The sequence below is a fragment of the Alnus glutinosa genome, chromosome 13 (assembly GCF_958979055.1).
Source record: "Alnus glutinosa chromosome 13, dhAlnGlut1.1, whole genome shotgun sequence".
Taxonomy (NCBI): domain Eukaryota; kingdom Viridiplantae; phylum Streptophyta; class Magnoliopsida; order Fagales; family Betulaceae; genus Alnus; species Alnus glutinosa.
Window position 1 is genome coordinate 25427026 of NC_084898.1, and position 13762 is coordinate 25440787.

Below are 13762 nucleotides of genomic sequence, written 5' to 3' on the forward strand. Positions count from 1 at the left end.
TTCAAAAAACCTTCAATTTTGAAGGTTGGAAATTATGGCCTATAATTTTTTTTTTCTTGTTTTTTGAAAATAAATCTCCATTAATATTTCGTAATTTAGGGCCTTATTAAATTGGAGCCCTGCATTATATTAATGCATTTCTTCATTTTATTTTTACCTAATTTGGGGCCTTATTTGATGGTAATTAGGGCCTTAATTTTTTTTTTTTTTTTTTTTTATTTTTAAAAAAATAAATCTCTATTAGTATTTTTCAATTGAGACCTTATTAAATTGAGAGTTTATAGGCAGTAGCCTAATTCACGTAAGGATCCGGCGTGCACCGAATATAATCATGCATGGACCACATGCATTACAAAAAATAAGAAATCATGAACATATATCTATCGCAGTTGTACGGACTGAAATTCCATTATATTACAAGCATGATACACAAACACACCAAAAATAAAATAAAATAAGAATAATGATTCAATGCCACCTAAATATACAACTTTTTACCACCTTGCCAATGTGGCAAGGTGGTCCCCCACTACTTTTTGAATTTTTTTTATTTTTTAAAAATAAATTAAAGTGGGGGACCACCTTGCCACATAAACAAGGTGGTAAAAAATTGTATATTTAGGTGGTAGTGAATCATTACTCATAAAATAAAAGGTTAAAATGACATATATATCACAAAGCGGTACGTACGTTACAGCTAGCTAGTAAAATGAATAATCAACCAAGGCCGTACGTGGGCCACGATCATATTCGATCATGAGCGGCTCGATGAGGACGTACCACGATCCAGCCACGCGTCTTGCCGAACGAAAGGCCGCGATAAATCCTTCTTTCACCAACAATTAATACAAACTAATTAATAAAGCTAGTACGTACGTACGTAGTTGCTTAACGTAACTCACATTGTAAGAGATGTGTCCAGCACTTTCACTTTTGGACGAAAGGCCGCGACAAGTTTGTTTCGCCTGAAACTCACGATGACTAAGAAGCATATAAACACAGCAGGAGATATCACCGTAAAAAGGATAAAATCATCCCAAATCTGCACCACTGCACGTGAAGTATTGTAGAGGGATCTAAGAGAAGCCATGACAAGCTAAAAAACAGAGCGAGGGTATAAAGGGGTAAGCTGAACAGGCGAGTTCCAAAACCACTTGGAAGGAGGAGGAATATTGTAAAGGCTGTTACAAAAAAGGATGTAGCATTTAAACCCGCGAGTATCTCGAAAATGGGGTTTGGCACGATTGCTGTCCCTGGATACTGATCGAGGTCAATCTTCGTGGAGTTATCATCAAGATTTTTGAATTCTTGCCAAACTCCTCCAGGGGGGCTGATTGCTGCTTGGAAGGAGACTGTGAAAAGCAGCGCAGCAACCACCAACAACACATTGCGCATGTCATTTGTGATGTTCGTTGTCAGACGGAGAAACATTATGTATAATTTCTCTTCATTACTGACACGAGCTTTAAAGTACTTTGCATCAGCTATTGCAGCACTCGGGCTAACCAAGGGCCTGAGCCTCCTAATTAAACGTCTCGCACAATTGATCTGTGGGTGACAGCCCCCTAATTACGATCACTTGAATTCTTGATTTTTCTATCGACAGTACTGAATTGCAAAAACAATCTCACAATCTGCATGATATATATTAGAACCTCAACTCATGAGGACTCTTCATAAAAGGAAATACAAACCTATAAGGACTCTTCTTCAATAAAGTCACACGTGGATACTCTTTCAAAATAACAGATGAGGATAATTGCTATTTTAGTGTTACTAAGATAGAATAGAATTCAAATGTAAAGATATATCAAGTTAGTTTGATTACGTGTAGAATGTTATCTCTATACACTTCTACTATGTTACAACCACTGTAAACTTTGTCTATAAATACAAAGCATCTCCAAAGGATTATTTGGGATTGTTTAACCAAATATTCTTGTGTCATTATATGGTATCAGAGCCTTTCAAGGATTAACATCCAGTTTTTTTTTTTTTCATCTCTCATTATGTCGTCTTCATCTTCTTCCATTAATTCTAGCTTTGCATCTCCCCTGCAGTCTAGCCACTCAAACCATTTTTCTCCAGCCAAACTTGGTCGTGATAACTACATGGTATGGGCTGCTCAGATCGTCCCCTACCTTGAAGGTCACTCTCTGTATGGTTATGTCACAGGTGACACTCCCGCCCCTCCTACTCAGATTTCTTCCTCAGCCAGCGATTCTACCACAGCTGTTCTGATCCATACAGAGATCAATAAAAATTAAAAAAAAAAAAAAAAATTTGAAGAAACATATATGCGCAATAAACAAAATGATTTCATTAATTAGTATTTTATATTAATTGTTTTTTTGGCAATATCTTAGTAAATTACACAAAAGAATACCCACTTTTTTTTTTTTTTTTTTTTTCCTAAAATAGGATTTTCTTTATTTCATTAAATAAAATAGATACTATCCTTTCAAATGAAAGGTCAAGATTTAAAATTGATATATATATATATATATATATATATATATATATATATATATATATATATATATATATATATATATATATATATATATCTAACAATGTATATGAAATCAAAGTTAACACGTGTTTTAAAAAATTAAATAATACAAAATTATGTACATTATGTCAATCTTAAATCCTAATCGTTATAAATTTCAGATCATATCTTTTTTTTTTCTCTGGTGTGTAAAGGTCTCTTTCGTCTGACCTTGTTCATAGCTTTTGCGCCGTACGTGCACTGGATTTCAAGATGAATACACGTGCGGCTTCCAATTGTAACTTGTGGCAGTGACTCTCATTTAATTATAGCATTTTCGGCATCTCCGCTTCAATATACCAGAGCCTAGAAATTGTCGTCAGAATTATTCTCTCGGTGGCCTATTTAAACAAATATTACTATCAAAAATAAATTTTAAATTTTATAAATAAATAAAAAAACGTTTGAATTTTTTTTTCATATATATTAATATTACCTTAAAACCAAGGAAGAGTATACAAAAATATATTTGGTCAATTTAAGATAGATATATTCGATACCCTCAGCTCTCTTATTTTGCAAGTGGCCGGCTGATCGAAGCTACTCCTTTGAAGGCAGTATGAGCTCATTGTGATGTTCCTTATGTCAATAATTCTCACATATAGCGCCAAACTAATGATGTAATTTTTTGAACTATTGGACCAGCGATGAATTACCTAGAAAAATTAGAAATCGTTACTGGATCTGTTGGTCCTTGAGGATTGGAGATACTTCGATGATTCAGTTAATTAATTAGTATGGTATTTGGAGTGAAATAAGATAAAGGGTGGGGTTTTTTAAGAGATACAGAGGAGTAATGTCATAAGGAAGACTAGAGTTCTCATTGTGTTCTCTCAAATGTTATGTGATTTTTAAAATCACCATTGAATTTGAGATGATCGATCATTATTGAACTTTGATCCTATAATAATTGTAAAAAGTCACATAATACATAGGAGAAAGTCCTCCTCATATTACCCATTATCCATGTATTAGTTTTATTTGAGTGGGGTTTACCGTATATGTATTATCTTTGATAAAGGTTATATTACTTTGAATCTATGGATTTGATGATATTGAATTAATCATCCTAAATTAATTAAGAGATTTTATTAGGATTATATTGGATTCAAATTGTATGTAAACTCTGTAAACAAAACCTTTTGTATTGTAAAATTATAAAACAATAAGAGCACGATATGCAGTATATGGCTTTATCTTGTGAACATACGTCAAAGACTAAACCACATAAAATCATTGTATTTACTTTATTTTATTCCGCTATTCTTTTATATTTTCATTTAGCTTTTTTTTTTTTTATTATTCTTTTCTTTTTCTGACAAGGTTCAAACCATGGAATATTAATAGCCATAACACCACCGTAACAAAGTTCAAAGTTCAATGCTCTACTTTTTCTTTTCTTTTTTAAATCTAAATAATGCTCTTCTTAGCTTCTTTTTTCTGGGCAAAGTTAAAGTTTAAACCATGGAACAATAGGCCATTAAGATAATACCACCGTACGTAACAAAAGAAAAAAGGAAAAAAAATTAAAAAAGAAAAGGAAAAAAAAAAAAAAAGGGAGAAGAAGAAGAAAAGAAAAAGGAAAACTCTGGAGACTTAAGGCGAGAGACATGCAGGAGGTATTTCTTATCTGCCGGAGGAGTTCATCATTCATAACAAAAAGTGGGCTCACAAAAAAAAATAAAACGTGGGCTTCTTTGTGAACAAATTAATCCTTTTCAGTGATTTTAGACCTAATTTGTGACACTATTTTTTTTTTTTTTTAAAGTGGTTTTTATAGAGTAATTTTAAAAGTCTCTCATGTTTCACTCTTGTATCTCTTAAAAAATGAGGTAGCTTTTAAAATCACAATTTGATCAAAATTTAATAGTGATCAATCATAAGTTCAATAGTGCATGATTTTAAAAGCCACATCATTTTTTTAGAGACACAAGATGAACTTCTAACATTACTCTGTTTTTTGTGGCAAAAAAAAGAAAGAGAGTAATGCTTTACACACACTCCTACTAGCTCCTAGAGTAGTACAACTCCTACTCCCACACTTTTACTCTTACACTTTTTGAGCGGCTTTTAAAATTACCACTAGATTTGAGAATGATTATTATTAAATTTTAGTTCAATAGTAATTTTAAAAGTCATGAGTGAAATTAAAAATATAAAAGTGAGAGTGTGTGTAAAAATGTTCATCCGGCCAATTCAAGTGTTCCTTCTAATGAAGTTGATGTAATGGATGGAGTTAGATGAATACCATCGTACCTTATTTTGGAGTAAACCTTCGTAGACTATTCTACTCTTGGATCAATTGAAGTAAAAACCCCATAAATTTAAATCAAGAAATATATGCCACATACGTACGGCAGATGAGTTTAATCTGGAAATATTATTTTTCAATGTATTTTTTATTATTAAAGTTGAAGGGAGGGAGAGAGAAGGGAGATAGAGAGAGAAATGAATAATAATTAAAAAAAAAAATGACTAAAATGTGCTACGGTAAACTTTCATACATTATCGTAACAAAATGGATGGAAATGCTCTATTTTGAAGTATCGGTTAGACAGATAAAATGGTTTAATGTAGGTTTTATGAGCCATATGAATCGCTTATTGAAGATGCTTTATTGTGGTGAGAAGCTTAAAAAATATTTTTAGTACCTAAAAAGTTGTGCTAAACAAAAATCTGGCATGTTTAGTAAAAAACTCTAAAATACTTCTTTAGACTTTTTTACTCTAAAAAGGATTAAAACACACTGAAATATAAAGGGAAAGCTGGAAACACCATATTGGCCTTTGAGGTTGAAATCAAGTTAGATTACCAGCTTGAGATAATTTTGATTTATTTAAGTTGAGAGAATAGACAATTGATCCTTCCAGCTCTCAGATTAGGGCTCCTGTACTTAATAAAGTACGTGTTGTTGAATCTCCCCAGCCAACTCTGGCTGCAAATATTGTACCAATACCCGACGAGTCAAGAACGATGCAGTCCATGTTGCAAGATGTTTTTGGCATGCATAGTACTCGGGTAGACGATGATGAGTGTCAAGTGGAAGTGGAAGCTGATTATGTACCTGAAGCAGTTGATGAAGAGATTGATGAGAGTGCCAAGAAATTCTACAACTTGGTTCAGGATGCAGACAAGCCACTTCATGATAAAACACAATATAGCAAATTGTCAGCTATTGTTCATCTATACAACTTGAAGTGTATGGGTGGACTCAGTAATACGATTTTTACATTGTTGCTTGAGTTCATCAATGAGATAGTACCAACAGATGAGTCAGCTTTGCCTAAAAGTATGTATGAGACAAAAAAATATTTAAGAGACTTGGGGCTTGGATATGAAAAGATTCCGGCTTGTCAAAATCATTGTATGTTATTCTGGAAGGAAAATGAGAAGTTAGATACATGTACAGTGTGTGGAGCATCAACGTGGAAGGACAAAATTATTGAAGAAGATGGGTCATCCCAAACATTGAAGAGACGACCGGTAAAGGTGTTGCGGTGGTTTCCATTGGCTTCAAGATTGCAAAGGTTGTACATGTCACAACATACCGCTTCCCACATGAGGTGGCACGCTGATGGGCGCACAAAAGATGGTGTGCTCAGGCATCCGGCAGACGGTGAAGCTTGGAGAACATTTGATACACTACACCCAAACTTTGCATCAGACCCACGAAATGTTAGGCTTGGTCTAGCGTCGGATGGTTTTAACCCTTTTGGGAACATGAGCATAAGCCACAGTACTTGGCCTGTCATGTTGGTTCCATACAACCTACCTCCTTGGATGTGCATGAAACAACAGTATTTCATATTATCTATGATTATTCCAGGCCCAACTGCACCAGGAATGAATATAGATGTCTACCTACAACCTTTAATATCAGAGTTACAGGAGTTGTGGAATGTAGGGGTACGGACATATGACATATCCAAGAAGAAGTCATTTGTTATGCGGATAGCATTGATGTGAACAATAAATGACTTTCCAGCGTATGCAGATTTATCTGGATGGAGTACTAGGGGTCCAATGGCATGTTCTTGTTGTATGCATTCAACGAGGTCAACATGGTTGACATACGGGCATAAATATTGTTATATGGGGCATAGACGATGGTTGTATGCCGATCATAAGTGGCGACAGATGGCAAGAACCTTTGACGGTAAACAAGAGCTGGGTGTTGCGCCTGTTATTCCAGATGGTGGTGAAATCCTACGACAATTACAGGGATTTGATGTTGTTCATGAAGACACAAGAAGAGACAAACGATAAAAAACTGTGCAGCAAGGTTATGGGGCAAATGAGACCGCGGTATGGAAAAAGAAAAGTATTTTTTTCACATTGCCCTATTGGAAGGATAATTTGTTACGATATAACCTTGATGTGATGCACATCGAAAAAAATGTGATGGATAATATCATTGGGACCCTACTGGACATGAAAGTAAAAACAAAAGACAATCACGTAGCACGTTTGGACTTACGTAAAATGGGTTTGAGAAAAACACTTCATCCATTCACAAATGAGAGAGGCAAAACATATATACCAGCGGCGTGCTATACGATGTCTAAGGAGGAAACAATTAATTTCTTAAAAGTGATCAAAGATGTTAGAGTACCCGATGGATATGCCTCCAATTTGTCCCGTTGCGTGAACCTTAAAGCCCGTACCATTGTTGGTATGAAGAGTCATGACAACCATATACTCATGCAACAACTGCTGGCAATAGCTTTGCGTGGATCCTTGGAAAAGAAGGCTGTGAAACCTTTGATAGAGTTGTCTGCATTTTTTTAGGGGTATATGTTCAAAAACATTGACGGAAGAAGATCTAGCCCGACATGAAGCTGAAATCCCTATCATATTGTGCAAGCTTGAACAAATATTTCCTCCGGGCTTCTTTACAATTATGGTTCATGTTGTCATACATTTGGTTCGTGAATGTCGACTTGGTGGACCAGTACACTACCGGTGGATGTATCCGGTTGAGAGGTAATTATGTATTCTATGTATATATAAGGTTTTTTTTTTTTGTGTTTTTTCACAAAATTGTTCCCTTCCTCTTTTTGAGCATTTAATGGTTTTATATATATAATATATATATATATTTTACAGTTGGTTTTTCCATGTAATTTTTTTTTTCTTCTATTATCAGCAGGGGGCGGGCATCAGCATCAATATTTTTTTTTTCTTCTTTTTAGTGTAATTTTTTTTTCTTTTTTCAGATATCTAAAAAAAAAAAAAAAAAAAATCTTTAGACATTTAGGGGGGCGAGAGCCCCTGCTCGCCCCCCTTTGTCTCCGCCGTTGCTTCGACTTCTCACCAAACTCAACTTCCATGCCACCTAGGTAGTGGTAGTGTTGTACATGAGGATGCGGTTAATAACCTCATTTGCATATTTTAAAAGCACTATATACATCTATATATGCAAATTGTGATTTTGCTAACTGCATTTGATGTGCGGATGTGGATAGTGGTTAATTGTGAATAACAGATGCGGGTGGTTAATATCAGCCCACATGTATATACCCTTACTCCTACGACCCTTAAAATTGGCTCCATGACCCTAATTATAATTAATATTTAATTTGTTAGAAAAATTGGTTGAATATAGATATACTTTATCTATGTGATAAAGTATTCAATTACAAATTTGTATTTTTTTTTTTTTGAAAGGTACAAATATGTATTTGATAAAACTAAAAGCACAGTAATTAATAAGCATCTTGATAAAATTAAAGGTGAAAGCATAAGAAATCAATATTTGATATTTTCCCAAAGTTTTATTCATGATTAAAATTTCTAGGAAAATGTGATACAAATCATGGATCTATGACGGAATTTGAAATCGCATAGGACAGATAGAGGAATATCATGGGTGAGAAACACATAAGCCTAGTACTATTTAACGGGAGGAGGAGGATGAATATCATGGCAGCTGATAGAGCAAAGCAAATAGTATTAGTAAAAAATAGTACCAGATAATATGTGTTATTCATGGTTACTTTCCCTGCCTTGTGTGGGGTAGGACTAAGTTCATGACGAGTAACGTTGATCGGCAATGTGGTATTGAACTGATCAGTTGGAGGATTGCAGTTATCTTGCCAAACTCCTCCAGGAGGGCTGAGTGCCGCTTGGTATGTTGCTGTTATGAACAACACCAAAATCACCAACAACATATTGCGCAAGTCATTTGTCATATTCTTTCGTTGACGAAGCATCGATATACTGAACTTTCCTCGAGTCGAGTAAATTGGGCCATGAGATCTGAGGAAAGCTTCATGAGGTTCAACTATTGGAAGATTATAGTCATTTAAAGCTCCAGCACGACGTAACATATCATTCATCTGAATCATCTCATTCATCTCATTGTTGTTGACTTGCATTTGTCCTTGCTCATTGTTGACTTCCATTCGTCCTTCCAAGATGTCTAAAGCTGTACGATTCTCTAAATTCTGAAGGTTTATATGAACTCGAGCATTCAATAACCACCTCACGACCTGCATGATTTAGTGATGCATAATTACTGATCTCATCACTGTAAAAGAGTTTACAATATTCAACCCCCTGGCTAAAAAAAAATTCTAAATTTTTTACAAATGGACAAAAATTACGTAAGGTTACACAATAAAGAAAAAAATAAGAAAGAACATAAAATATCGGTACCAAAAGTTGAAGTGAAAATCATTAGAAGACAATTTTTAGCATGTTCCGGCCCTGAAATTAAATCCTTAATTAGTATCATTCGTTCGACCAACAAGATTGACCCCCTAGACGCCCACTCAATTCCCCTAATTAATTAGAAACCATGAGGGGAGAGAACTTGCCTGGGGTTGATTTTTGGATACCGCAATGTGCAACACAGTGTTGCCTTCCTCGTCCTTCCAATTCAGCAATCTCTTTTCCCAGACTGAAGCATCTTCAATCGTGGTCCACTGAAGCCATCTTAGAAGGTACTCAAAAGCATGTAGGTGGTTGTTCAAGGAGATATGAAGAATAGTCTCTCCTCGATTTGTTACATCTTTTATAGATGTGGGACAAACTTCTAGAAATTTGGACAAAACATCGAAATTTCCTATTTTAACTACGTAATGCAAAGGAGTCACACCCCCCTTTCCTTGGACCCGGATAAGGTCTTTATCAACAGAAACTAGTCGGTATACCAATTGGGTTTGGTTATTTTGCAAAGCAAGGTGCATGGGAGTGAAACCATATTGGTTAAGCTTCCTAGCAAATGAGGGCTTTAACCTCATGATCTCCATGGCAAACTGGGTGTGCCCTGCAAATGCAGCTGTGTGTAAAGGAGTCTCAACAAATGGAATGGCATCGATTCTGTCCAAAACATGTGGATCCCTTTGTATCAATGCGTACAAGGCATCGATGCTTCCTTGCTGAGCAGCATCCCTCAAACTCTGATCCATTAGAATTCAGAAGAGAGTGGTAGTCAGGCAATCAAAGAAAATGAGCTAAGCAGTACTAAAATGTTGAACTAACGACTCAGCTAGCTACTATGAGGAGATGAGGAAAGTTCTTAGTTGTTTGGCGAATGATCGAGAAGATTAGCTCGTCTGGCCTCCTTTTATAGGATTGGCTGAGTGAACATATGATGCTAAGATGGATGGATATAGGGATGAGAAAAACACATGCTCCCTGAACCCACCTTCGGATGTGTACCAATCCTGCTTCTTTTAATTTTTTCCATCCATTTTCTTTTAAAATATTCCGTGCTCCTCAGCTTGTCTGGTGGGTCTTGGAATCTTATGTGTGTTTTTTCTTTTTGTTTATGAAACAAAATAGGAAAAGAGGTAGGGAAAGTCCCTAAAAAAACTATAAAAAATCCCTAAAAAAATTAAAATTTTATCTCTAAACTTTTATATTTTTTAAATTAAAATTAAAGTCGCGGTTGCCTTACTCTCACAAGAATACTTAATTATGCCACCCTTCCTTTACTAATCCTAAATCTTCTTCTTTTTTATATGTACCCAACTTTAAATAATAATTAGTGGGAAACGATTCAACACAATCCAAAAGTAAAATATGTGTTTAAATTGGTACGAAGACGGACGTTAATTTATTAGATAATGGGTCAATGTTAGCTGGTTAGTCCGAGTATTATATATGGAAATTATAACCCCACTACACTTTGTTGGTTAAAGAGGGGACGAGAGATCCGACTTAATTATGTCAAAAATCACTTAAGAATGGAAATTATAATCCCACCCGGCCCGCTAAACCGCAGTGAATAAAGGACTTGAATAAAGAAAGACCAAGAAAATCCATGCAGCGTCGTCCTCCTTCCTTGTACACACTGTCGTTGATGCTGTCAACCAACCCCCTTCCTAGTTCCTTGGTTCCTTGTACCATGGTGGCCTGTAGCTAGCGCGTGCTGCTTTGACCAAAGTCAGATTTTTGGATTAACTATATTTACTCTCCTTCATTACTGTTAAAATATATGTTTTCATATTAGGCTAAGAGCATCTCCAAGTTATTTTAGATACTTAAAAAATGTATTTTTTTTATTTATTTTAAATACTAGTTTTTCAATCCAAATTACAACAAATTAATTATCTATCACACTCTATTTTTTTTTTAAATATTATTTTTCTTTACAACCAAGGCCGGTAGTCTGTTATTTATACTCTCTAACGAGTAATACTACATATCACCATTGTGTCTTCTTTTTGTCCCCCTAAAACTGATGTGACTCTTAAAATCACCATTAAATTTATGATAGACCATTATTGAATTTTGATCTAATAGTGATTTTAAGAGCCACATCAATTTTGGGGGACAAAAAGAAGGCATAAGGATGATATGTAGCATTACTTCTCTCTAACAGTTAATAATACACTATACTATTCTTACATTTAATACAATTTTTTACATAACTCACGAATCTATAAATTTAATACAAAACTTTTAATCCGTTTAATTAAATCGGTTGGGTTAGGGTTGACCTATATAGTCTTATAATACACATGCATCAACACGATTTGAACTTGACACACGACATAAAGGTTGTTAATTTTTTACACAATTCTCAAACGGAATACGAAATTAGTATATTAGTGTTGAAGGGTCTGACATGTTTATTCGAGGTTGTGTTGGATGATTTTTTTTTATTTTTTTAATGTGGTTTATTAAATTGATTCGTCTTCAAAATGTATATGATAATTAAAATTTTGGTGCAGGTGCCGACAAATGAAGGAAAAGCTCAATCTGCTTTTATTGGTTCTTTGATAAAACATGCACGTACCAACTACTTTTTACAAAAAAAAAAGAGAACAAAAAAGAGGAAAGAATCATTTCATTTCAGGGCCTACAAAATGAATAAATGAAGCCAACACTGCAATTCAGCCAGTAGAATGAGGGGTGGTGACACAAGGACGCGGTTGCCTTACTCTCACAAGAATACTTAATTATACCACCCTTCCTTTACTAATCCTAAATCTTCTTCTTTTTTATACGTACCCAACTTTAATTAGTGGGAAACGATTCAACACAATCCAAAAGTAAAATATGTGTTTAAATTGGTACGAAGACTGACGTTAATTTATTAGATAATGGGTCAATGTTAGCTGCTTAGTCCGAGTATTATATATAGAAATTTTAATCCCACTACACTTTGTTGGTTAAAGAGGCCGGGGACGAGAGATCCGACCTAATAATTTACTCTCTTTTAATTACTGTTAAAATATATGTTTTCATATTAGGCTAAGAGCATCTCCAAGATATTTTAGCTACTTAAAATATTTATTTTTATTTTAGATAATTTCAATAGATTATCTATCACACTCTTTTTTCTTTTCTTTTTTTAAATATTATTTTTCAATGTATTTTTTATTATTAAAGTTGAAGGGAGGGAGAGAGAAGGGAGATAGAGAGAGAAATGAATAATAATTAAAAAAAAAATGACTAAAATGTGCTACGGTAAACTTTCATACATTATCGTAACAAAATGGATGGAAATGCTCTATTTTGAAGTATCGGTTAGACAGATAAAATGGTTTAATGTAGGTTTTATGAGCCATATGAATCGCTTATTGAAGATGCTTTATTGTGGTGAGAAGCTTAAAAAATATTTTTAGTACCTAAAAAGTTGTGCTAAACAAAAATCTGGCATGTTTAGTAAAAAACTCTAAAATACTTCTTTAGACTTTTTTACTCTAAAAAGGATTAAAACACACTGAAATATAAAGGGAAAGCTGGAAACACCATATTGGCCTTTGAGGTTGAAATCAAGTTAGATTACCAGCTTGAGATAATTTTGATTTATTTAAGTTGAGAGAATAGACAATTGATCCTTCCAGCTCTCAGATTAGGGCTCCTGTACTTAATAAAGTACGTGTTGTTGAATCTCCCCAGCCAACTCTGGCTGCAAATATTGTACCAATACCCGACGAGTCAAGAACGATGCAGTCCATGTTGCAAGATGTTTTTGGCATGCATAGTACTCGGGTAGACGATGATGAGTGTCAAGTGGAAGTGGAAGCTGATTATGTACCTGAAGCAGTTGATGAAGAGATTGATGAGAGTGCCAAGAAATTCTACAACTTGGTTCAGGATGCAGACAAGCCACTTCATGATAAAACACAATATAGCAAATTGTCAGCTATTGTTCATCTATACAACTTGAAGTGTATGGGTGGACTCAGTAATACGATTTTTACATTGTTGCTTGAGTTCATCAATGAGATAGTACTAACAGATGAGTCAGCTTTGCCTAAAAGTATGTATGAGACAAAAAAATATTTAAGAGACTTGGGGCTTGGATATGAAAAGATTCCGGCTTGTCAAAATCATTGTATGTTATTCTGGAAGGAAAATGAGAAGTTAGATACATGTACAGTGTGTGGAGCATCAACGTGGAAGGACAAAATTATTGAAGAAGATGGGTCATCCCAAACATTGAAGAGACGACCGGTAAAGGTGTTGCGGTGGTTTCCATTGGCTTCAAGATTGCAAAGGTTGTACATGTCACAACATACCGCTTCCCACATGAGGTGGCACGCTGATGGGCGCACAAAAGATGGTGTGCTCAGGCATCCGGCAGACGGTGAAGCTTGGAGAACATTTGATACACTACACCCAAACTTTGCATCAGACCCACGAAATGTTAGGCTTGGTCTAGCGTCGGATGGTTTTAACCCTTTTGGGAACATGAGCACAAGCCACAGTACTTGGCCTGTCATGTTGGTTCCATACAACCTACCTCCTTGG

The 13762-nt window shown here is 35.0% G+C and overlaps 1 protein-coding gene across 1 annotated transcript; it reads right to left on the bottom strand.

Annotated features, from left to right (window-relative positions):
- Window positions 1-5429: 5429 nt before the first annotated feature.
- Window positions 5430-10169, bottom strand: LOC133854077 (ankyrin repeat-containing protein BDA1-like). The gene is made up of 3 exons (XM_062290104.1): window positions 9370-10169; window positions 8521-9042; window positions 5430-5615 (listed from the first exon to the last, which is right to left on the bottom strand). The coding sequence occupies exons 1-3, from the start codon at window positions 9961-9963 to the stop codon at window positions 5445-5447; spliced, it is 1287 nt and encodes a 428-aa protein (XP_062146088.1). The 5' UTR covers window positions 9964-10169; the 3' UTR covers window positions 5430-5444.
- Window positions 10170-13762: the final 3593 nt, after the last annotated feature.